A 25,699-nucleotide genomic window follows, 5' to 3' on the forward strand; every position below is an offset into this window, starting at 1 on the left:
ACAGACTTATGTGGATGTTCTTTATTTCCACGTTAAGCTTGTTGTACTTATTTAAAACAGAATAAAACAACCACCATCACCAAATACCCAGAACTCTTGGAATTCTGTTTTCCTCCAAAAGAAAAGGAAACCATTTTCTCTGATTGTAGGTGGAAACATGAAACTGAAAACAATAATTGAAGTAAATTAAGACTCTTAGATGAAGGGAGTTCATACTAGAAATAGATAATCTCTTTAAGCTTGAGGAGTACATCTTTTGAAAACCAAAGTGGCTGGGCATGGTGGCTCATGCCTGTAATCCCAGCAATTTGTGAGACCAAGGCGGGCGGATTACCTGAGGTCAGGAGTTTGAGAGCAGCCTGGTCAACATGGTGAAACCCCATCTCTAGTAAAAATACAAAAATTAGCCGAGTGTGGTGGCTTGTACCTATAATCCCAGCTACTCAGGAGGCTGAGGCAGGAGAATCACTTGAACCTGGGAGGCAGAGGTTGCAGTGAGGTGAGATCACACCACTGTGCCCCAGCCTGAGCAACAGAGTAAGACTCCATCTCAAAAAATAAAACTAAAAAAGAAAACCAAAAGAACTGTAATGTTCATAATCAGCAGCAGATGTGGAAGTTCTTTTTTATGAGTACAAGTTTTGTAGACAATACGTATGCAGTTGAGTTTAGTAAGCTTTTCCAGGTGTGAGTCTGTTTCTTTTTTGGTGTCCTTCAGAGTCAGGTGTTCAGGCTAGTGATAAATCTAAATTCAGCTATATGTCAGGAGTTCCCCCACCTACCTGCCTAGCCTGACCTTCTGTCCTTGACCTCAGACGTTTATTTACAACTGCCTATTTATCATCCTGTAGCTATCTCAAATTCAATATTTCAAAATTTAATTGGTAATCCTCATGATTGCTTACCCTATTGTAAATTCTCTTTGTCTTACCTCCCAACAGCCAAACAGTCACCAAGTCATATAGATTCTCTTCCTTGTTTTCTTTTTCTTTTTCTTTTTTTTTTTTTTTTTTTTTTCTTGAGAAGGAGTCTGGCTCTGTCGCCCAGGCTGGAGTGCGGTGGCCGGATCTCGGCTCACTGCAAGCTCTGCCTCCTGGGTTTACGCCATTCTCCTGCCTCAGCCTCCCGAGTAGCTGGGACTACAGGCACCCGCCACCTCACCCGGCTAGTTTTTTGTATTTTTTAGTGGAGACGGGGTTTCTTTTTTTTTTTTTTTTTTTTCGGGCAAGTCTTTTTTTTTTTTTTTTTTTTAATTTAAGTTCTAGGGTACATGTGCATAACGTGCAGGTTTGTTACATATGTATACTTGTGCCATGTTGGTGTGCTGCACCCATCAACTCGTCAGCACCCATCAGTTCGTCATTTATATCAGGTATAACTCCCAATGCAATCCCTCCCCCCTTCCCCTTCCCCATGATAGGCCCCGATGTGTGATGTTCCCCTTCCCGAGTCCAAGTGATCTCATTGTTCAGTTCCCACCTATGAGTGAGAACATGCGGTGTTTGGTTTTCTGTTCTTGTGATAGTTTGCTAAGAATGATGGTTTCCAGCTGCATCCATGTCCCTACAGAGGACGCAAACTCATCCTTTTTTATGGCTGCATAATATTCCATGGTGTATATGTGCCACATTTTCTTAATCCAGTCTGTCACAGATGGACATTTGGGTTGATTCCAAGTCTTTGCTATTGTGAATAGTGCCGCAATAAACATACGTGTGCATGTGTGGAGACGGGGTTTCACCGTGTTAGCCAGGATGGTCTCGATCTCCTGATCTAGTGATCCGCCCGTCTCGGCCTCCCAAAGTGCTGGGATTACAGGCTTGAGCCACCGCGCCCGGCCCTTCTTTTCTTTTTAAACATTTTATTGTGGAACTAAAACCGATCATCTTTATTGAGGTATAATTTGCATGCAATAAATGTATCCATTTGGAGTGTGCAATTTGACAAGTTTTGACTGATGGGTACATCTGTGCAACCATTACTACAATCAAGATATAGAATACATTTCTATTACTCTAGTTTCCTTGTGCCCCTTTGCAGTCAATCCTCTACCCTTGTACCCTTGCCCCAGGCAACCACCAATATAAAACTAATATAGATTAGTTTTGCATTTTCTGAAGTTTCATATAATTAGAATCACAAGCCCTTTTTTAAAATAATTTTTTATGGATATATAATAGATGTACATATTTTGGGGGCACATAATAATACATTTATAAAATTTATAAAGATACGATCAGTTTTGGCCAGACGTGGTGGTCCACACCTGTAATCCTAGCACTTTCAGAGGCCATAGTGGGAAGATCTCTTGAGCCCGGGATTTCAAAACCAACCTGGCCAACATAGGGAGACCCCCATCTCTACAAATAAAAAAAATTAGCTGGGCTTGGTGGTGTACACCTGTGGTCCCAGCTGCTTGGGAAGCTGAACTGGGAGGATCACTTGAGCCTGGGAGGTCGAGGCTGCAGTGAGCCATGATGGCACCACTGTACTCCAGCCTGGGCGGCAGAGTGAGACCCTGTCCCCCAAAAATGAAAAAAATAAAAACTCAGTGTAATTGGGATATTCATCACCTTAAATATTTGTATTTATGCTAGAAACAATAAAATTATTTCCCTCTAGAGTCTCCAAGGCAATCTTGATCAAAAAGAACAAGCATCACGCTACCTGACTTCAAACTGTACTACAGGGCTATGGTAACCAAAACAGCGTGTTGCTGGTACAAGAACAGACACATAGAACAATGGAACAGAATAGAGAACCCAGAAATAAGACCACATACCTACAACTATCTGGTCTTCATCAAACCTGCCAAAAACAAGCAATGAGGAAAGGATTCCCTATTCAATAAATGGTGCTTGGATAACTGTCTAGCCATATGGAGAAAATTGAAACTGGACCCCTTCCTTACACCATATACAAAAATCAACTCAAGATGGATTAAAGACTTAAATGTAAAAATCCTGGAAGACAACCTAATCAGTACCATTCAGGACATAGGCACAGGCAGAGATTTCATGATGAAGATGCCAAAAGCAATTGCAACAAAGTGAAAGTTGACAAATGAGATCTGATTAAACTAAAGAGATTCTGCACAGCAAAAGAAACTATTAACAGAGTAAACAGACATCCTACAGAATGGGAGAAAATTTTTGCAAACTGCATCTGACAAAGGTCTAATATCTAGCATCTAAAGGAATTAAACAAATTTACAAGTAGAAAACAGCCCTATTTAAAAAGTGGGCAACGGACATGAACAGACACTTTTCAAAATCAGACATACAACAATCATGACAAAAAGCTCAATATCACTGATTATTAGAGAAGTGCAAATCAAAACCACAAGTTACTATCTCACACCAGTCAGAATAGCTGTTATTAAAAAGTCAAAAAATAACAGATGCTGCTAAGGTTGTGGAGAAAAAGGAACGTTTACATACTGTTAGTGGGAGTGTAACCATTGTGGAAGACAGTGTGGTGATTCCTCAGAGACCTAAAGACAGAAATACCATTTGACCCGGCAATCCCATTACTGGTTATATACCCAAAGGAATATAAATCATTCTGTTATAAAGACATGTACACATATATATTCATTGCAACACTGTTCACAATAGCAAAGACATGGGATCAACCTAAATGCTCATAAATGATAGACTGGATAAAGAAAATGTGGTACGTACACCATGGAATACAATGCAGCCATAAAAAAGAATGAGATCATGTTTTTTGCAGGGATATGGGTGGAACTAGAGGCTGAATGATGAGAACACATGGACATACAGAGGGGAACAACACACACTGGGGCCTATGGGAACGGGGAGTGGGGAGGGTGCAGGAGGGAAAGGATCAGGAAAAATTACTGATGGGTACTAGGCTTAATACCTGGGTGATGAAATAATATGTACAACAAACCTCCATGACAGAAGTTTACCTATTTAACAAACCTGCATATGTACCCCTGAACTTAAAAGTTAAAAAAAAATTATTTCCTTCTAGCTATTTTGAAATACATAATAGATTACTGTAAACTATTGTCACCCTACTGACCTATCAAATTCTAGGTCTTATTTCTTATTTCGTCTATCAAGCTGTGTATTTGTACCCATTAATCAACCCCTCCTCCTTCCCGCTACCCTTCTTGGCCTCTGGTAACCACCATTCTACTCTGTCTTGAAATCTACTTTTTTAGTGCCCACATATGAGTGAGAACATGTGATATTTGTCTTTCTGTGCTTGGCTTATTTCATTTAATATAATAACCTCCAGTTTCATCCATGTTGCTGCAAGTGACAGGATTTCATTCTTTTTTATGACTGAATAATATTCCATTATGTATATATACTACATTTTCTTCACTTGATCTTCACCAAAAGGCCAAGAAGCAATGTATACCACATTTTCTTTATCCATTCACCCATTAATGGATATCTGGGTTAGAATCATATACTCTTTTATGTCAAGCTTTTTTCACGCAGTGTAATGTTTTTGAGATGTATCCATCTTGTTGCGTATAGTAGCAGATTATTATTTTTTTCCTTTTTATAGCTAAACATTATCATTATGGAACTTTTAAGACATGTACCAAAGTAGAGTGGATATAATGAATTTCCATAAAGTCATTTGCCAGCTTCCATAATTAGCAATATTCTGACAGTTTTGCTTCATCTCTAAACTCACCCTAAACTCAGTCCTAGTTTGACTAGGATGGGGTAGGGAAGGCTAGAGTTTTTTATTTATTCTTATTTATTTATTTTTTCTTTTTCTGAGACAGAGTTGTACTCTGTTGCCCAGGCTGGAGTGCAGCAAGTGGCACTATCATAGCTCACTGTAGCCTTGAATTCCTGGTGATCCTCCCACCTCAGCCTCCAGTGTACCTGGGACCATAGGCACGTGCCACCATGCCCTGCTTAATTTTTTTTTTTTTTTTTTTTTTGAGATAGGGTCTCACTCTGTCACCCAGGTGGGAGTGCAGTGGCGTGATCTCAGCTCACTGCAGCCTCAACCTCCTCATGCTCAGACAGTCCCCCCCACCTCAGACTCCTGAGTAGCTGGGACTACAGGTATGCACCACCACATCTGGCTAATTTTTATATTTTTTGTAAACATAGAGTTTTGCCATGTTGCCCAGGCTGGTCTCGACCTCTTGTGCTCAAGCAGTCCTCCTACATCAGCCTCCCAAGGTACTAGAATTACAGGCATGAGCCACTGTTCCTGGCTGGAGTATTTTAAAACAAATTGCAAATGTCATATTATTTCACCCACAAATACTTCAATGTGTCTTACTAATTCTTAAGGACTTAAAAATTCAGTAGAGGTGGGGCATGGTGGCTCACAGTTGCAATCCTAGCACTTGGGAGGCTGAAGTGAGAGAATTACTTGAGGCCAGGCATTTGCGACCAGCCTGGGCAACATAGCAAGACTATGTCTCTACAAAAAATGAAAAGAAAAATTAGCCAGATCTGGTGGCATACACCTGTAGTCCCAGCTACTTGGAGGCTGAGACAGAAGGATCTCTTGAGCCCAGGAGTTCAAGGTTACAGTGAGCTATAATCAGGTCACTGTACTCCAGCCTGGGTGACAGAGCAAGACCCTGTCTCCATAAACAAACAAAAATGAGTAGAGTATCACTGTTATCATGCTAATATTGTAAAAACTCCAGTACTTCCTTAATATCATCTGATCCTCAGTCCATATTCAGTCTTCCCAGTATCTCAGGATATCTTTTTCCAGTTGGTTTGTTCAAAGCAGAATCCAAACATGATGCTGCACACATTGTATTTGGTTGATATGTCTCTTAAGTCTCTTTTAATCTGTAACAGTTCTTTTTCCCCAACCCTTTTTTTCTTTCCATGCCATTTATATGTTGCAGAAACTGGATCACTGTCCAGCTGAATTCTCCAGCTGCTGAATTTGGCTGATTATGTCTATATGGAGTTGCCTAATAAGGTCCTTATCTCCCTCCTTCCTTGAAATTGGTCATTAAATCTAGAGGCTTAATCAGATTAATTTGCTTTTATTATTAATTTATATTTTTTTACTATTTATTTTTTCTTTCTATATGTACAGTTATTGTTTTAGATAAGATCCATTATAGGCTGGGTGCAGTGGCTCATGCCTATAATCCCAGCACTTTGGGAGGATCACTTGAGGTCAGGAGTTCAAGACCAGCCTCGCCAACATGGTGAAACCCTGTCTGTACTAAAAATATAAAAATGAGCCAGGTGTGGTGGCGGGTGCCTGTAATCCCAGCTACTGGGGAGCCTGAGTCAGGAGAATTGCTTGAACCTGGGAGGTGGGGTTGCAGTGACCTAAGATCATGCCACCGCACTCCAGCCTGAGTGACAGAGCAAGACTCCATCTCAAAAAAAAAAAAAAAAAAGACTAATTATCTATTTTTACCTTGATCCATTGTAGTCATCTAAAGGGTCAGTTTTCCTCAAGTCTCTCACCTGTATCCCCCATGCAGATGCCAGGGTGCTTCCAGAATAGTAGTAATAATATGGAAATTTATGTTTGTTAATCCTCTGTTTAAAATATTGGGGCCAAATGTATTGTCTAATGCCTGCAATCCCAGCACTTTGGGAGACCAGAGTTGGAGGATTGATTGCATGAGCCTAGGGGTTCAAGACCAGTGTGGGCAACATAGCGAGACTCCCATCTCTACAAAACATTTAAAAATTAGTGGGATGTGGTGGCACACACCTGTAGTCCCAGCTGCTCAGAAGGCTTAGGCAGGAGGATCCCTTGAGCCCAGGAGCTCAAGGTTGCAGTGAGCTATGATTGTGCCACTGCACTGCAGCCTGGGCAACAGAGTGAGACCCTGTGTCTTAAAAAAAAAATTTTTTTGAGGCAAAATCTCACTCTTTTTGCCCAGGCTGGAGTGCAATGGCGTGATCTTGGCTCACTGCAACCCCTGCCTCCCAGGTTCAAGCGATTCTCCTGCCTCAGCCTCCTGAGTAGCTGGGATTACTGCAAGTACCTGCCACCATGCCTGGCTAATTTTTGTATTTTTAGTAGAGATGGCGTTTCACCATGTTGGCCAGGCTGGTCTTGAACTCCTGACCTCAAATGATCTGCCTGTTTCAGCCTCCCAAAGTGTTGGGATTACAAATGTAAGCTACCACGCCTGGCCAGAAAAAATTTTTTAATGAAATAAAATATTTTGTTGACTCTTTATATCCTCTAGGAAAAATGCCTAAGCTTCCGTGCTTAGCATACATAATTCCTCATAATCTACTTGCATGTCCCTTGCTTACTTTTTCCAGTTACAACTCCAGCATATTCACTTTTTAACCCCATTCATTTATTCAGCAGACATTTTGAGGGTGCCTACTCTTTACCAAGTATAAGGCATTAATCCTCCCAGACTTACAGGTTGTGTTACTCAGCCCCTCTCAGTAACTTCTGGGGAAGCCACATCTTAAACTCTGCTGCAGTGTAGCACTTAGAATCTGAGTTCAGAGGTTGAGAGATGAACCAGAACTCCAGTGGGTCCACCTCTTGAAGCATGGGGCTGGAGGTAGTACTGTTAAGAAAGAAGACAAAGGTAGAGCAGCCAGAACTCTTGGTAAGTAAGCAGCCATGGCTTCGGGGGCACAAGGACCTACCTGAGCAAATCTAAAGAGACACATAAGCCAGATCTGCTTTAGGTGTTCTCACTAAGTGCTCATTCAGTGAGTTCTATTCATGGGGGATTAAGGGCAAAGCTTATGATGTATTAGGAACATCGCTAACTGCAGTCACTGTCAGGAGGGCAGTTCTCTTTTTACCTTACAAGTTACTCCTTTTGGCAGAACGTTTGTAACATTCTGTCAGAGTGGATTGTAACATAACTCAGAATCAGTATCTCGTTATCTACTCTTTTTTGTTACGTCTTAGACTATGTTGCTAATTTTTTAAAATTTGCTTTGTCTTACAGACCATTGTGATGAATGACTGTATTATCCGAGGGGATCTGGCAAACGTAAGAGTTGGACGTCATTGTGTTGTGAAAAGTCGTAGTGTCATAAGGCCACCATTCAAGAAATTCAGCAAAGGGTATGTAATTTAATTACTTGTTCAAGTCTTGGGCAAGAAGCTGCCACTGGTGGTATGGTCCATGTGTTGAGTTGTGGTATAATGACTAGGTCCATCCTGTTGTTTGAAGCACTGAGTAAGAGTTCACCATAATGAACACAACTCTGCTGGTAGTTGTCTTCAGTCTGGTTGATGATTGGTTGCCACAAACAGAATCCACTTATACACTGGCAAAAGCAAAGGGTTTCTGATCAAACAGACTGGCATATATAATGGAACCTAAGAGTAGGAAAAGGAGCAAGCCAGGCCTCACAAGGGACCAGAACCTGGAATTGCACAGCTAGCCGGAATCAAGACTGTTTTGTCTACCTATCCCTCTCTGTATCTGAGATTGTATTTTTTCTTCTATACTGCCCTTCTCTCTGCATTTCTACTTCCCTTTTCTCTCTCACAGGTACCTGCCCCATTTGTTCATGGAGACTACCTTGCTGACTCACATTCTAATTTATATCATTTCTCCATTTAGGCTTCCAGCAGACACCAACTAGAGACCTTATGTGTCATTTCCAAACTCCTGAGAGAGAGAATCAGATTGGCTCACCTTAAGTATCCATGATCTGAACAGCTTTGACCCAAAGGGCAGAGTCAAGGCAGGTCCACTGATCCTTCAGTGGGAATAAAGACTATCCGAGAAAGGCCATGGACAGAGCAGGCAAACTGACCACCATAGCTGATATGGTGCTAAAAGTATTCTCTTTGCCTCTTTACCTCTCTCCTCCTTGGCTAGTTGCCCTCCTGGCACCCATCTGCATTTCATCCAATAAGTCAGCAAGCATTTATTGAGTACCTTCCTCATGCCCGCAGCTGGGTTGTAAGCTGAGAATATATAAAGACAGATAAAATAAGATTCCTACCTCATAGTTCCCAAAGTCTAGTTGTAGAAACAATTAACATAATCAGATAGTGACATGTGACAGCTACTATATGATTATGATGTGATACACCTGTCACAAAGGTATGACCATGGTTAGGAAGGAACAAAGAAGGGAGCAATTAATTCAAACTAATGGTAATACCTAGAAGTATATCATGCAGAAATAATCTCACATGTCCAGTAATGATATTGGATTCTAGGCTTTCCATGACATACAAGAACAGGATCAGGGAATCATTATAAAAAATTCACATGATTGGCTTTGAAGGCTATTAGGGGGAAACCAGAAAACCCTCCTGGTACCCTTTTATGGTTTTATACGGTGTGACTGAAACACTACTAGAGATGTTGATTAACAGCATTATTGGGTTGGATATGGCACAGGAAAAGCACCAGGAGTGAACAAGGGGTTTATTGCTGAATGAAGGGATGTGTAAGTAGGAATAGTACATGTGAGAAATGCAGAAATATGAAAGTGTAAATAGCAAAATGTGAATAGAAGCTGAGTGTGGATTTTTTTCTACCTGCATTTCATACCAGAATCAGATAATACTATCAAACTTGGAATCTTAAATTTAAAAATTAAAGAACTGTCAGTACTGCTACAGACTGTGATGAGATCAAGGAATGCATTGCTGCACAAGAGGTACAGACCAAAAATAGTAATGGTTAAGGAAGATTTAAACAAATTATAGATTCATAGAGGACAGGTATCATCTCTGAAAAAATATTCTGAACAGAATAGAACAGAATTGGAAGGAGCTAGTGAGCGTCTAGCACTTTATATTCATTCCAGTCCAAATATTTTACATCCCAAGGTATAGAAATTACATATAAATGTGATCACAGAACCACTGTCAGTGACATTTGAGGAACCCTAGAGAATGGGATGGGAATTATGTCAGATATCTGGAGAAAGCCTGCTGACTCCTACTCAAAGTCAATTAAGTTTTTCCTAAAGCCATGGACTAGGTAAGGTCTCCTTGTTATATATGCTCATAACTTGATATTGTGTTTCTGTATCCATTATCATAGTTGTCACATCTTACTATTTAATCTCTTCTTGATTGTAAGCTGTTCGTGGACAGGGTTCTATCTCTTTTGTCATTGTTGTAGCCCTGATTTCTAGCATTGAGTCTGGCACATAGTAGGCACTCACTGAAATCTGTGAATGAATAAATTTTTAGAATGCTGAATGTGGAAATTATAACTCATGAGCCTAATGTCAATCCCCTGGCACATTATAGGGAAGGTTAGTAAAAATGTGATCTGTGAGCATTTTCAAAGGAAGTGGGAATGAACAAACATTCATTGATTTTTATTTGGTACCTGCTTTTTTAGCTTTGAAGATCTTGCCCCTCCTGCCTTGGTTTTTCCTTGCATATTTCTTTGGTGTATTATTGCAATTTTGAACTAGTAATCACGTTCATTTTCTTCAATATTGTATAATTTTTCTAGCCTGAGGTTTCTTTCCTTGCTGGGGACAGTCTTGCTAAGATGATAAAGTTCAAATTATGATCTGTAGTTCTATAAACCTTGACCCAAAGTACATCATCTTGACCTTTCTTTGTTCATCTTTTTTTCCTCTTCTAGTGTTGCATTCTTTCCTTTACATATTGGGGACCATGTCTTTATTGAGGAAGATTGTGTGGTCAACGCAGCTCAGATTGGTTCCTACGTTCATGTTGGGAAGAACTGTGTGATTGTGAGTATGATGACTTGGCTGGCAAAGCAGCCTCACTTTCCCTCCAGCTCCTATCCCTCCCATCAGTGGGACCCTGTTTCTGTGACCAAGCAGGGTAGCAGTGGTTTCCAGTCTTCCCATAGTTGGATTTTTCTTGACAGATACAGAACTTTTTTTGGCCGGGTGTGGTGGCTTATACCTGTAATTCCAACTTTTTGGGAGGTTGAGGTGGGTGGATCACTTGAGGTCACGAGTTTGAGACCAGTGTGGCCAACATGGCAAAACCCTGTCTCTACAAAAATACAAAAATTAGCTGGGCATGGTGGTGCATGCCTGTAGTCCCAGCTACTCGGGAGGCTGAGGCAGGAAAATCACTTGAACCCAGGAGGCGGAGGTTGCAAAGAGCCAAGATTGCACCACTGCTTTCCAGTCTGGGCAACAAAGCGAGACACTGTCTTAAAAATAATAAATAAATAAAAAGATTTGGAATATTTTCTAGACATTAATACTGGCAAGCGTTTATCAAGCCTCCTCTATATAATGTTAAACTCTTTCCTTGGATGATTTCATTTAATCCTCACAACCATTCAAAGGTGTTAGGTGTTACCCCTATTTGCAGATGAGAAGACTGAGGATCTTAAATATTAAGGGATTTGGGGCCAGGTGTGATGACTGTCGTCTGTAATCCCAGCACTTTGGGAGGCCAAGGCAGGAGGATCCCTTGAGCCCAGGAGTTCAAGACCAGCCTGGGCAACAAAGCAAGATTTTTCATTTTTAAAAAAAACAAAAGTTAAGGGATTTGATAGGGCTAGAAAGCAGTAAACCTGGGATTTAAACCCAGGCAATATGATTATTAGCTCTGCTGCTATATGGCCTACTTGTTGCCTTACTTCCATGGAGCTTACAGTCTAGTGGGAGTAAGGAAATCTGAAGGGTGAGTTGAAATTGGGAGAGGACAAGCATTTCAGGAAAGGGATTCACATGCATATGGAAGGGTTCAAGTCATCAAAGGGCATTTACGTGTAATTCAGGGTGCAAGCGGGCCCCTTGCTCAGCACAATCTGTGGGACCCTGGTTCACTGGAGCCTAGGAATAGGTTGATGTAACCCAACCAAGGCTTGACAAAGTTGGATTTCCTGTGATTTCTTAGATGATGAGCTTGATTTCAGATGGGATTTATGAGAAGCATGTTTAGGGAAAATGTTTTCTGCATTTTAGATTTGTACTCTAGACTAGATTCTAGGAAAAGCCAAGACTCTGTTTCTTTAATGACCATTCCCGTTAATATGGAGCCAGCTGTCTGCCCTGGATAAGACTCAGACCCTGAAATATCAAAAAACTTGCAGAAACCAAACAGTTCACATTCCAGGAACTATGAGGGTACAGCAAAGGTGAACAGAAAGTCTTTGGGACAAGGGGAAAGTTAGTAAAGTTCATCCTCTCCCCTCACCCTAATTGCTTGGCAAAAACTAGCCTTCCAGCTGGGGTTTTCTGATATTTTCCTTAGCAAAGTGAAGATATTACCACAGTAGCCTAGTCGTATAACCCTGTCATTTATCCTCAGAGCGAAATGTCTGAAAGGTTAAATCCAAGTTCTATTCCCAGTGCTTAAGAAATTCTAATCCTGTTGTCAGGTGCTCTTGTTTTTATGCCACTTTTTAATATATCACTTCATGATATAGTCATTGTTTCATATTGGCAGTACTTGCTGAGCCTTGACAAATACTCAATCTCAGGAGAGATTCTTTTAGAATTCTAGAACCTCAGCACTGGAAGTAACTCTTTTAGTCCAGCCATCCCCATGACACATAGATCCTTCCTGTAACATCCCATGTGGTAGTCTTAACTTCCGTTTGGATATGTGAAGATGTAGGTGTTCATCAGAATTGCCCAGATGCCTGAAGGAAAAGCTTAACAAGCAATATTTATAGGCACTGTTGCTGTACTATGAGTTTTACATTTACTCTCTCTTCTTGACAACCGCCCTGCAGATTGGTTTTCCATTCTGTTTCACAGATGAGGAAACCAAGGCTCCAAGATGCTAACTTTCTTGCACAGGATATATAGGTAGCTGTAGTATTAGCAGCACGGCTGCAGTTGTTAACTCCTTGGAAAACTCTCTAGGGAAGAATAAAGAAGTACTTTCAGGCCAGGCGCAGTGGCTCATGCCTGTAATTCCAGCACTTGGGGAGGCCGAGGCAGGAGGATCACTTAAGGCCAGGAGTTCAAGACCAGCCTGGCCAACATGGTGAAACCCTGTCTCTACTAAAAATACAAAAAAATTAACTGGGCGTGGTGGCGGGCGCCTGTAATCCCAGCTACTTGGGAGGCTGAGACAGGAGAATTGTTTGAACCCAGGAGGCGGAGGTTGCAGTGAGCCGAGATCATGCCACTACACTCCAGCCTGGGCAACAGAGTGAGACTCCATCCCCCCACCCCCACCCCCAAAAAAAAGTGGTTTCAGCTTTTACCTCCTCAGCTATTGCCAGTACATTCATGCCTAAGAAATACCTACATTTTAAATGTTTAATTTGATTGATCAGTCTACCCAGACAGCTTCTGAAACCCAGTTAAGCACTATTTCTCTTAAGTGGGCAAAATGGCCAACCAGTGGACAGAGCAGGTGCCTTCAGGCTGCATGGTGGCTGGTATACACAGTGAAAATATCCCATCAACTAGTCTTCTTTTCCAGGGCCCTTTGTGTGTGAATCCCTCCATGGGACTATATCATGCCTCAGGTAGCCCGTTGGGTGTCCTTTTACTCAGTGCCTCATGAACTTAATCTGAGTTAGTAGGAGCTTAGTCATGACAGGAATTCTATGGGTTTATGTTAATTTGAGGTCACCAGGGAAGATAGTTAGTTGCCATATTTTTGAAATTGCCACTAGCAGGTAACCCATGGAAGAGGACTTTACAAGGAAGAATGAAGAACTATAGTCATAATGTGCTTTTGAGCTAAAGATGTTATCAAGTATTGTCAGGGCTGTTGTCTACCTAGCTGGAGAGAGATCAGCCACTTGGGAAATTCAGAGCCACTTGGGAAGTTCACATGCTTTCATAAGAAGTTCATTTAGCAATCTACCTTTTCCTAGAAAAACATATGATTTAAGTGTTTAATAGTGGGGAAAAATTTAAACACAACAAAATCAAAGTGTCTTCTTCATGTTCTTTGCTAAAATCTGAGATCTGGACTGGTTAGCATTGTCCTGGTATTTGTAAAGATTTCCACACTCTCAGTCAGGTATATTTTCTGATTGTCTAGCCAGGATACCAGTGAACTAACAGGTCCTGATGTAAATGCAGTCAAAAATGACCAAAACTTTCATTTCCTCAGCAAGGAGTCTGAGGTACAGCTGTAAACTGTACACAGAAGCCCTGCTTTTCCCTTAGCCCATGAAACAGATGAGTCTCTCAGACCTTATTTCTTGCTTTCTAAATGCAGTGTATCATGGCAGAATTGAAAAGTGGTGACAGTGGTTAAAGTCCGGGATGAGGTTCAAACAGACACATGACTATCACTCACCTGTGGGAGAACAAGTGAACTAATAGTTTCATATCCAAATGAATTTGTCAGGATTTTTCCAGTTTGAATCGACAAAGGAGCAAACCAACCAACCAACCTTAAGCTGGTGGGTGCAGAGTGGAATGGGTGGTGAATATAAACCAAGACTACAGGAGTAGATCCTAATGTCATGGCCAAATGGCTCCAGGGCTTCAGCCCATGTTGTAAGAATTAGTCTCCATCTCTGTGCTGCTTTCCTCTGGGAGGTTCACTCTCAGACAGGTTCTTCCTTCATGGAAATAAGATGCCTATTCCAGTCTTCCAGCCTGTCCTCTGGAAACCCCAGTGGGAAGTGCTGCTTTCCCCAGCAGTCTCAGCAAAAACCCTGAGGTTGGGGTCCATCAGACTAATTGGGGTCATATGCTGATCCCCAACACCTGTTATTGTGTCCAGGCTTGGGGTTTGGTGTGTGGGCTGTGGGGTGAAGCACATGGATGAGACAGGGATGGGAGGGTTACCAAGGAAAAGACAGGTTCTGTTACCAGAAGAAAGGGGAATGGATGCTGGACAAGCAAAAGCACAAATGTCCACTAAATCAAAGGGAAAATTCAACAGAGCTCACGGAAGACTGAAATTCAGTCTGTAATGCCTGAGACATTTTGTCCTGTCTCTAGCATACAGCCTTCCCCCGCAAATGTACACAAACACACACTGTCACAACCTTGCTGCCTCCTCCTCGTCAGGTACCACCTGAAGCAGGAAATTGCAACCAAGCTTCTTGTCACTGTCCCTGGCTATTACATGATATCATGAATGGGGAAAATAGAAAGCCTTTCACACAGTAGACTAGACAACTTTTACTCCCATTTCCTGATCCATTTCCTATTAACAAGATTTTAATTTCAGGGGCGCCGATGTGTGTTGAAAGACTGCTGCAAAATTCTTGACAACACGGTATTACCTCCAGAAACTGTGGTCCCACCATTCACTGTCTTCTCAGGCTGCCCAGGTAACCTTGCGTGTTGATTTATTTTAACTTCCTAAAACTCAATTATATTTTCTATCACAAGAGTAATGCATACAATTCCTATCTCTGGCAATATGTTGATAGAGCTAACTTAGAAATTCACCTGTACAAAGTACCTGGAAATGCTACCTAACATTTAAACTGTTTAAATGCATAATTAGGTTCACCAGAAAATAAGGAAATTATGAAGGGCCAAACACAAAGAGGAAACTCAGCCCAAGCTGTGAGATTGCACGGGTTAATGCTGTCTTCATCACAAAGTGGTTTCAGGGGTGATACTCATGTCGGGATGGAAATAAAGCCTTGGATCCACACATGACAGAGAGATCCTCAGATAACTCTTAAAGGATTCCCTCTCAAGGAAAAGTCGATGTAAAACAAATCTGCTGCCAACATAGGGAATGTACAGGAAAGCATTTCTTGCCTGGCCTGGGCTCTGAGTAGAAAAAGTCTGTCTAGAGAATTTTAATGCTGGGCTTACCCTCACATTGGTCATGAGTTTAATGTATACATTCCACAGGGCCCAGGAATTCCCAGACTGAAAAGTTAGTATAAAGCATGATCTAAGACCAGCAATACCCTGGGGATACCTGAGAGGGGCAAATATTAATACATTATCTCCAGACCTTGGCTGATAGAATACTCACAAGTAAAGCCCATCAGGAGGCTGGAGTTCCAAATTATAAAACGTGAGGAAACGAAAGTGATACATACTTCTCTCAGAAAACTTGGAAAACACTGAAAATCAGAAGGAAGAAGAAAACCTCACATTGCCTTAGCCCTACCCCAAGACAGTATCTTCTTCTCCATGTTGTTTTACACAGCTGAAATCATGTAGCATATACAGAAGCATGTCATAAATTCACAGATGGAAAATGATATGAACAGAGAGATTTGACAGTATATGATACCTACCACTGGGTGGTTTAATTGTTTTTCCAATTAAAAAATAAATCTCATCTCTCAGATCATTGAATCTGAGTTTCTAAGATGAACAGAATCATCATTCAGATTCTTTGGGGAGGCATTTGGCCATTCTACCGTGTCATGCATCTCTGCTTTTGCAGAGGAGGAAGGAAAGACTTTTGTTTAGTAATTTCTCCATATTGGGGTCCTGCTGTGAAAAAGTTTAGCTGTTCTTAGCAAGCGCTGGACCAGAACAGCCCCAGCAACTGTTTAAGTGATTGTCAGACATGCGTCTGATTGAAGTGAGAGGGATATTGCCAGAGAAGTATCTTAATCTCTTGTAACTTCTTTAAGCTTCTTAGAGCTGGGTCTTTCTTTCCCCAGGACTCTTCTCAGGGGAGCTCCCGGAGTGCACTCAGGAGCTGATGATTGACGTCACCAAGAGCTACTACCAGAAGTTTTTGCCCCTGACACAAGTCTAGCATCTCTGCCTCATGTCTTGAATCTGCTTGAGCTCTAAGATGAACCTGAGGACAAAGTGAGCCAGTCAGCACCTAGAAAAAACTCTCTTGTCTTTGACATCTACCACCCTCCTCCTTTTAAAAAATTTCTTTAGAATTTCTCAATCCTCAAGGCTCTAAGCTCTTAAGAATTTACTAACAGACAGACCATCTGGAGGAGTTGTCTTCAAATGCTGTGCTTACACCTTATCTGTGAACAGTCACTTTGTACCATTGTCTGTGGAACACAGAATCATCTGTTCCCAACGCTCCAGCCCCTTGGTCCTGTGGATGGCTGGATCCTGCCTGAAACAGACCTGCAGAGCAGCAGCACCCTTCCGGTGTGGAGGCTATGGAGCTGGTGTGCTGCTCATGGCCATACACTACCCATGCTGAGAGCCTCTCACACAGGTAATGCCCAGCTTTTCTGCTGCTAACACATTTGGCCAGTTGTTGGCAATTGTTCATAATCCTGGGAAAGGTGTTTGTGACTTTTCAGAGCCCAGATTCCTGTTGGCTCTTAAAACTTGAGGGGAGGGGTGATTAGTGTTTCTTTCTGTCCCAAAATGACCTTAGCTGTCCTAGGGTAGTTAGTAAAAGACTTTTTAGCATTTTGACCTGGGGCCTTTGGCTTTCACTAAAAGTGGGGACCTCAGCATCCCAGATTGTAATTTTGCCAAGTGTTAGATTTGAGTCTCTCATGTGGATGCATTAGTCAGGCAGTTACTCCTTGCCTCAAGGTACTTACCTTATTTCATTGAAGACACCGCATTTGTGAACTCTTGCTCCCTGGCCTAGAACCATTCAACCTACCCTGTATTTGCCATAAACTCCACAATTCACACCAAAATGTCTGTACTCAGAGTCCATTCGCATATATACATGAAGGGCTCGTAAAATCAGTTTGTGGGCACAGAGCCCCAGGAGTAAATGAAGTTGCTAGGGCTGTTCTTACCATCTCCTTCTGACCAGATAGCACAATCTTTCCTGGTTCTGCTCTGACCTCTTAGCTTAGAAAGAAGATTTAGAAGTTAGGGGCTAAGCAGGTTGTCCTTGCTTAATGCTCTGATCCGTAAGTGAATAGGGCAGAACAGTTCAGCCTTGAAGGTTAGAATTTAGCAAGAGCTATCCTGACTTAATATCCAGTTGTGGGGGGTTGCAAAACAGAACAGCTGTATGTAATCATTGCCACTAGTCCCATCTAGAACTCCTTTCTAGTTTGTCGTTTTTAAAATGCTTATACATTAAAACTGCCAAAATAAATAGCTTCTCCGTGCATTTAGGGCCATGACAGCTGACAGCTCCAGACCTGCATCCTCCCAGCTTGGGGCCCTGAATGAAAGGTTTCTTCCCTTCCAGTTCTAATTTGCAAACTCCCAAAGTTCTCAATGGTTTGTTGTGAGTTCCATGTCCTCTTGGGTCAGTTACTATGGCCATGCGTGTTTGGCCACATGATTAATCCAGTCTGGGTCATGACCTTTTCTTCATCCAAAACAAAATGGTGGGAAGACGAAAACAATAGCTACTACAAACAATAGGAGTTTATAATTATGTGCTGATGTATTCGAAGATGTGTTGACAGTAGTGAGTGTGTATCCTAGGAAAGGCGAGCTGGACTCTGTCTCCATGGTGGCTCTCACCCCAGGGACCTAGGAACAGCCTGTCACCACATAATTACTTTTATAACCCTAGAGAAGAAAATCTCCTTATCCTCAGAATACTTCCAGAACAGCCAGATGGGAAGGACCTTGGTTGGGAATCTTTCCAGTTCACTTGGGGCAGAGGGAATTTATGGCTCATATAGCTGAAAAAGATGGGCTAGATTGGGCTTCAGGCTGCATCCCAGGACTCCAAACTGGGATCTGTCTCTTTGGCTCTCAGCTCTGCTTTCATTTCAGTTGGCTTTATTCTCGGGCTTCACAGTGTGGCCCCACAGCACCAGTTTTTGATAAAAAGAGCTCCCCTTTGCTGACAGAACTGCTGGATTTGGTTCTCATTGGTCCAGACGAGGAAGGTATCCAGCCTCAAGTCATCATTGTAGCCAGGAAGATGGAATACACCGAATGGACAGGCCTGGCATGTACCCACAGAGACTGAGAGTTGGTGTTGGTGGTTGTGGCAGATGATATTACCTGAAGAAGGGATGAATGGGTGCTGGGCAGGAAAAAGCATCAGCTGTCCAGTTCAGGCCTCTCCTCTTTCCCTGGTGTCTTCATTTTCCTCTCTCTCCCTGCTGTCCCTTAACCCTCTGCCCAGTCTCTCATTACTCCTGGTCTTGGGAGGTGCCTTCTGAGGATACTCCACTGAGCCTGGATTAGAGGGCAGGGGGAGAATACTGCCTAGCCAAAGTGGGTGTTCAATAAAGAACCATTTGGAGATGGTCTTCTGTCTGGAACTGCTTCCTTTTTATTTTATTTTTTTCCTCCAGATGAGCTGACTGGGCCATGGAACTGCTTCCTTGTGATCCCCATAGCACCTTACCGAGGGGCCCTTATCAATAGAGTTAGTTATGTACCTGTGTTCTTGTCTGAACCCCCACTAGCTGTGAGCTCCTGAGGAGTCAGGCCTGAGTCTGTGGGTCATCTAGCATATCCTTAATAGAATGATTGCCTGGATGCGACCACCCTCACCCCCCACCCTCACATACCCCGCCAGCATGCCTCAGACCTTACTCCAGCTCCAGATAAGTCTCCGACTGCAGGATCCCTGGTGCAGGGAACAAAGGTGAATGATTGTCCTGTGAGCCTCCTGTTGACTGATTCTGTTTTACATGGCTGCACAGAACTCTTGTGGTTGTTTGGGGTTGGTGGTGGCTTCTGTATTAGTCACTTCTGCATGAACCAATTCACTCAGGATCTGAGGCCACAGTTCCTTTCTTAGTCACTCACCCATCTGGCAGACTTGAAATTAATCAGACAAACATTGTTCCTAGTTAACATATCCTTGGAAGTTTCTCAGCTATAAGGAAGAGGTCTTGGTGGCTAGGGGGCCTTTCTCCGTATCCTGTTCTATCCAGTGAGAGCCTAGAGGGTGCTGCCCAGCCACATTCTGGCTAGCCTCAGCTATTCTCCTGAAAAAAATTGGCATCTGACAACCTGGATGGTAATCACAGGTAGTCAAATCCAGCTGGCTGGTCTCCTGGGGGTTAGCTTCTATGGAGCTGCAAGGCCCCTGAAATGATACTGGCAGTGTTGGGACAGCATGTCCAAAGGCCTGTTTTTTTCAGAACTGGTCTCAGCAAAATGTCTTGCCAGCTTCTACAGTTCCCCTAAATACATGATAACTGAAACACTTCTAGAGCCCCCCAGCAATGGGCTTGTGCTTTTAGTAGAATATGTGCTTGCTGGCATTTAGGGGTAAGAAGGTAGGCCCCTCACCATTTCCTGTACAGAGAAAAGAGACACCATCACTCATTTATTCATTTAACAAATGCTTTCCAAGCCACTACTAGGTGCCAAGCACTGCCTCTAGGTCCTGGGGATACAGTGGAGACTAAGATGGAGCCAGTTCTTGCCCATAAGGATCTCACAGCTTAGTGAGGGAGAAAGCCAAAGAATCAAAATACAGAGAGGGTCTGAGGGGCCCATTTTGAGAGCCATCATAGTGGTGAGGAGCGTGAGTGCTAGAGTTGGGCTGATCAAATCCCAGCCTGCCATTGGCTAGCCTTGTGACTTTGAGCAAGTTATCTTACTTCGTGGAACCTCAGGTTTCTCATCCGTAAAACGGGGAAGTTGGATAGGGTTATTATAAGGATTGAAATGCATTTATACATGTAAAGCGTAAGTACTGGCTCAGTAAATTGTAGTTATACCTACTTTTATTAGGAAGTGATACACCTTGAGCAAAACCCCTTAGAGTATAAGGCATAATATTCTTACATATTTTTAAAATTTAAAAGTAAAAACATCTTGGCCTTTATCATCAGTCCACCACAAAGAAGAGATGGAGAAATCACCCTTCCTTGTTTTGTTATCTATGGGGTGCAAACATTTAATCCTCCCAACTGTCAAAAAAGTAGGGATTTTCACAGCCTGTTTTACAGCAGAGGAAACTGCTATTCAGAGAGGTTAAGTAAATTTGCCCAATGTTATACATCTAATAAATGGCTGAGCTGGAATCAAGGCCAGTTCTTATTTGGCTGCAAAATCCATGTTTTATGCAGCTCCTCCGGTATCTTGGCCTCCAAGGTAGCTGGCTCTGAACACTACCCTTGCAGCCCAGTCAGCCAATCCCTTGCTCTCCTGAAGCTTTTGCTGGTGGGCCAGCCCCACCTGCTTTCCTTGTGCACTCTGACTTGGACGCTGAAGTGAGAAGAGTTGGCACAGGACATCTTACTTCCCTGAAAGCAGTACCTGGACTTTTCTGTATCTTCACATCCACTGGGCATTGAGCAAATGGGTCATGCAGATGAAAATCATCCAAGAAAAGAGACAGGGGAGTGAAATTCACACCCACTCTGGCTTTCAGACCATGGGTCTGAACATTGGCCCATGGTGTTTCTTGGCCGTACTGACCTGTGCCATTTCAGCTGCATTCTTCTCAGTTGGTGTTGTCTGCTGGCTGCTCTTTCTGATTTCCCACAGGAGCAGTAAGAGCCTGAGGAAGAGTAGGGTCAGAGGAGTCTGGGAGAATGAGGAAATATGAGAGCCCCAGGAACTGAAAAGGCCTGTGAGAGACTCTGAGCTGCCTGGGAACAGGTACAGGTTCTTTTTATTTCAATAATAACAGAAACAACTGTCAAAACCATGTGCCTGTACTATTTGGAGTGCTGTCCTTGCAGAATCTACTTACAAGAACCTTAGGAAATAGGCACATCATCTCCTGGATAGAATCCTAGGAAATGGGCACTTTATCCCCATTTTATAAACATGGAAATTGAGGCACAGAGAGATTAAGTACTTTCCCAAGGTCATACAGCTAGTGATAGAGGAGCTGACATTTGAACCCGGAGTTTTCAGTCTGTGAGTTTAACCGATAGATCATACTGTGTTTTGGTAGGGAGGGAGGAAGCAAGCAAGTGAACAAATGAGTCTGGGGTTTAGGACTTGCCAGACAAACAAGGCCCAAGAGGCAGTGTGCAGGTGGATGTTCTTGGGAGTCAGCAGAGCTGGGTTGGAATTCAGGCTTTGCTGTCTGCTGCTGGCTATAAACCTTGGGTGAGTAACCTAAGGTAAATGAGATCATCTCTAAAACTTTTAGCCCTGTGCCTGGCGCATAGTAAATGCTCAATAAGGGTTCACTGTTAGTATTATTGTTACTGGTAACATACAAATAGATTGTATTAATGGACCATAATTGCAACTGTATAAAACAAATTCCATGTTGACAAGGATTAGAAGGGAATATGAGAACGTGGAAACAGCTATGAAAAGACATAAGAGAATTAGGAGCATTTTCTTTAATACATCATCCTTTTTTTTTTTTTTTTAACTTTCTTGTATCTGTTCATTTTTTAAATAGAGACAGGGTTTTACCATGTTGCCCAGACTAGTCTTGAACTCCTGGGCTCAAGCGATCTTGGCCTCCCAAAGTGCTGGGATTACAGTCATAAGCCACTGTGCCTGGCCATTTTTTAGTAAACCTTTCTAATGGAACAAGTAAAACATACATGCAGTGGGTGCTGAGCAGGCCTTGAGTGTATGAATGAAAAATATTTGAACTTGTTTTTACTGGTTGATTTCTTTTTTTTTTTTTTTTTTTTTTTTTGAGACGGAGTCTCGCTCTGTCGCCCAGGCTGGAGTGCAGTGGCCGGTTCTCAGCTCACTGCAAGCTCCGCCTCCCGGGTTTACGCCATTCTCCTGCCTCAGCCTCCGAGTAGCTGGGACTACAGGCGCCCGCCACCTCGCCCGGCTAGTTTTTTGTATTTTTAGTAGAGACGGGGTTTCACCGTGTTAGCCAGGATGGTCTCGATCTCCTGACCTCGTGATCCGCCCATCTCGGCCTCCCAAAGTGCTGGGATTACAGGCTTGAGCCACCGCGCCCGGCCTTTACTGGTTGATTTCATTGCTTAAAAACCATACCTCAGCCGGACACAGTGGCGTGCGCCTGTAGTCCCAGCTACTCATCTCTTAAAAACAAAGTTTTATGCTTGTTAATTTCATAAATGTTAGAGGAATCACCCCAATCAAATAAAGCTTCTCAAAAATAAAATACGAAAGGTGTTAGTGGGATTCAGCTTTCTAGTTTTTTGCCACTAGTGGATGGGTTGGAATTTAAATTCTTCAGATATTAGAACCAGAACAGGCCTGTAACTGATGATTTTTGCTGTGATTCGTGCCTATTGGAGCCTCTGGAAAGAAGGAGACAACATGTAAAGAGAAGCAATCTGTTTGGAAAATGAAAATACAGTTAAATTGCTAATGAGCCCTTGTCAAAATCAAATATCTACCCTTAGAGGCTGATAATTGTCTAGTCTAATATGCATTTTTTTTTTTTTTTGAGTGGGTTAATTGGACTCTTTAAGACCAACAAGATAAAAAGGCAGCCTTGCATGTCACTTGAACCACAGCTGTCTGGCCATTCAGCATGCCTTCACTGCTGCTGAAGAAAAGCAGCTGGCTTGTTCAGAATCTCAAATTCCCAGATCCTAATTGCCTGGCCCTGACTCTAAGCTGAAACCTGCTACTGTGTGCCATGAGCTGTTTCAGCCTCAACATGGGCTATGCTGAACTGAAAGCAGACACAGGCTCAATGACCAGGACTTAGACGTTGGGGCCGTTGGAGATTAAGGACCCCCTCCGTGGAGTGCTAAACTATGAAAACATCCTGGAACCTGGCTGAAAAGGGCTTATTCTCTAATGGATCCATCTAAGATCAAGTTGCTGATAGGCTGTTTGTCTCTAATACAGAGGCTAATTGCATTCCTAACTTCTAATATTTGCCAAAAGCTGCAGGATGGAGAAGGGCACATCACAAGGACTGTGACCCTTCCTCCTGCTTTTGACAGACCAGACTCAAACCTTCTCTGGGGCTTCTCTCACTGCTGTTGACTTGTTGCATTCAGCTTTTGGGATTAGTTGCACCTTGCAACAGTGGACTGACAGCGTGACTCTGCTTCCCTCACTTTTCTCCCAGCACACACAGCTTAGTAAGGTAGGTGGATTATTGAAATGTAGCTGTCCCCAGAAAGGTATTAGGCTTTTTTAGGCTGCTCATTGAATAATCAGGACAAAAGGGGTGGAAGATTATGTAAACACATTTTGAAATTTTAAAAAATTCAGAGTTTCATCCTTTATTCATTTGCTAAGGATACCATAACAAAGTACCACAAACTGAGTGGCTTACACAATAGAAACTTATTTTCCCGCAGTTCTGGAAGCTGAAAGTCCAGGACAAGGTGTCGACAGGTTTGGATTCTTCCCAGGTCTCTCTGCTTGGCTTACAGATGGCTGCCTTCTTACTGTGTTCTCGTATGGTCCCTCTGTCTGTGTGTCTGTGTCCTAATAGTCTCTTTTAATAAGGATACCAGTCAGGTTGGATTAGGGCCCATCCTAACAATCCCATTTTAACTTGGTTACTTCTTCAGGGCCTATCTCCAAATATGCTCACATTTTGAGGTACAGGTGATTAGGGCTTCAGCATGAATTTTTGTGGGGACACAGTTCAACCCTCCACACATCATTACCAATTCCTGAATGTGTCTTTCTGGTTAAGTTGCACAAAAACATTTATCTACTTGAACTCTAGGATGATGATTAAAAAAAAAAAGTTGGCCAGGCACAGTGATGGACACATATGATCCCAGCACTTCAGGAGGCCGAGGTGGGCAGATTGCTTGAGCTCAGGAGTTCAAGACCAGCCTGGGCAACATGGCGAAACCCTATGTCTACAAAAAATGCAAAAATTAGCTGGGCATGATGGCATGTGCCTGTAGTGCCAGCTACTTAGGAGGCTGAGGGTAGGAGGATGGCTTGAGCCCAGGAGGCGGAGATTTGCAGTGAGCCAAAATCGTGCCACTGCACTTCAGCCTGGGCAACAGAGCCAGATCCTATCTCAAAAAAACAAACAAACAAACAAAAAAGTTTATCTACAAAAATGCTTTTGTGCCTCTTACAACCCCTCCAGGGGAAAGGCCTGGCTGAGAGAAAGAGATGGTTGAAAAAATGCAATGTTATGATTGCTGAACAGGGCACGACTGTTTTTGTAACATTGGAGAAAATAAAGTGTGGCACGTGGGGAGGCTTGATCCCTAGAAGCCTCCTCTTGCTGAAGGAAAATTCCCAGTGCTTGCTGCCTTTCCATGTGCTGTGAGTGCTTTGAGTTCAGACTGACAACAGAGTGGGTCCAGCTCCCATGCTTTCCGTGAAGATCTCCCACAAATGTCATCCATGCTCATGAGATGGATCAACTTGTATCCTGAACAAGCAAAACTGTTTGGGACTCACTGCCTTCAGGCAGTCCCTTGGAAGCCAAGAACTCCAGAAACTTTTCAGATGGAACTGGAAACACTAGGGCAGGAGACCTCCCCTGGTGGGAGGTCTCTTCACCTGTACGGCTTGACTAATGGATGTCCTGCTTGAGGTGCCCTAATACTGCAAATTCTTTGTTTCCAGGGGTACCACCTGTGCCCCTGGGACTATGCTTCTGTACATGACCATGACTCTCATGATGTCCCCTGAGCCCTGGAAAGCATTTGCGTTAGCTTCCACTTACTGACCAGAGTTGTACTGTGCCTGAATTGATGCATCAGGTCAGGTTTAAAAAAAAAGAAAAAGGTTCAGACAGCAGTTAAGGGCCAGGCACAGTGGTTCACGCCTGTAATCCCAGCACTTGGGGAGTCTGAGGTGGGCAGATCACCTGAGGTCAGGAGTTTGAGACCAGCCTGACCAACATGGTGAAACCCCATCTCTAGTAAAAATACAAAAATAAAAAATTAGCTGGATGTGGTGGTGTGCACCTGTAGTCCCAGCTACTTGGGAGGCTGAAGCAGGAGAATTGCTTGAACCCAGGAGGTGGAGGTTACAGTAAGCCAGGATCACGCCACTGCACTCCAACCTGGGTGACAGCAAGATTCCGTCTCAAAAAAAAGGAATTAAGGAGGAAGCCACCTGGATTTCTAAGATAGACTTTATGGTTAATGGGATTTATTTTAGCTGGTTAAATCCAGGAGCCTACCAGGAGGAACTGA

At 42.8% G+C, this 25,699-nt stretch overlaps 1 protein-coding gene across 3 annotated transcripts in view; it reads left to right on the forward strand.

Moving 5' to 3' along the window:
• DCTN5 (dynactin subunit 5) overlaps window positions 1–18,967 on the forward strand; it is a 29,480-nt gene extending 10,513 nt beyond the window's left edge. The window contains exons 3-7 of one of the 3 annotated variants that reach the window (XR_004055325.1): window positions 7,922–8,040; window positions 10,547–10,658; window positions 15,046–15,148; window positions 16,457–16,983; window positions 18,548–18,955. Coding sequence is in view for 2 of the 3 variants with exons in the window: in XM_030924363.1 (XP_030780223.1) it covers window positions 5,932–5,949; window positions 7,922–8,040; window positions 10,547–10,658; window positions 15,046–15,148; window positions 16,457–16,554 (450 nt within the window). In the remaining variant the exon portion in view is untranslated. Of the gene's footprint in view, window positions 1–5,872; window positions 5,950–7,921; window positions 8,041–10,546; window positions 10,659–15,045; window positions 15,149–16,456 lie in introns of all 3 variants that reach the window. The other 2 variants (XM_030924363.1, XM_010358222.2) reach the window with 2 other exon arrangements.
• The last annotated feature ends 6,732 nt before the right edge of the window (window positions 18,968–25,699 follow it).

This window comes from Rhinopithecus roxellana, chromosome 20 (genome assembly GCF_007565055.1).
Source record: "Rhinopithecus roxellana isolate Shanxi Qingling chromosome 20, ASM756505v1, whole genome shotgun sequence".
NCBI lineage: Eukaryota > Metazoa > Chordata > Mammalia > Primates > Cercopithecidae > Rhinopithecus > Rhinopithecus roxellana.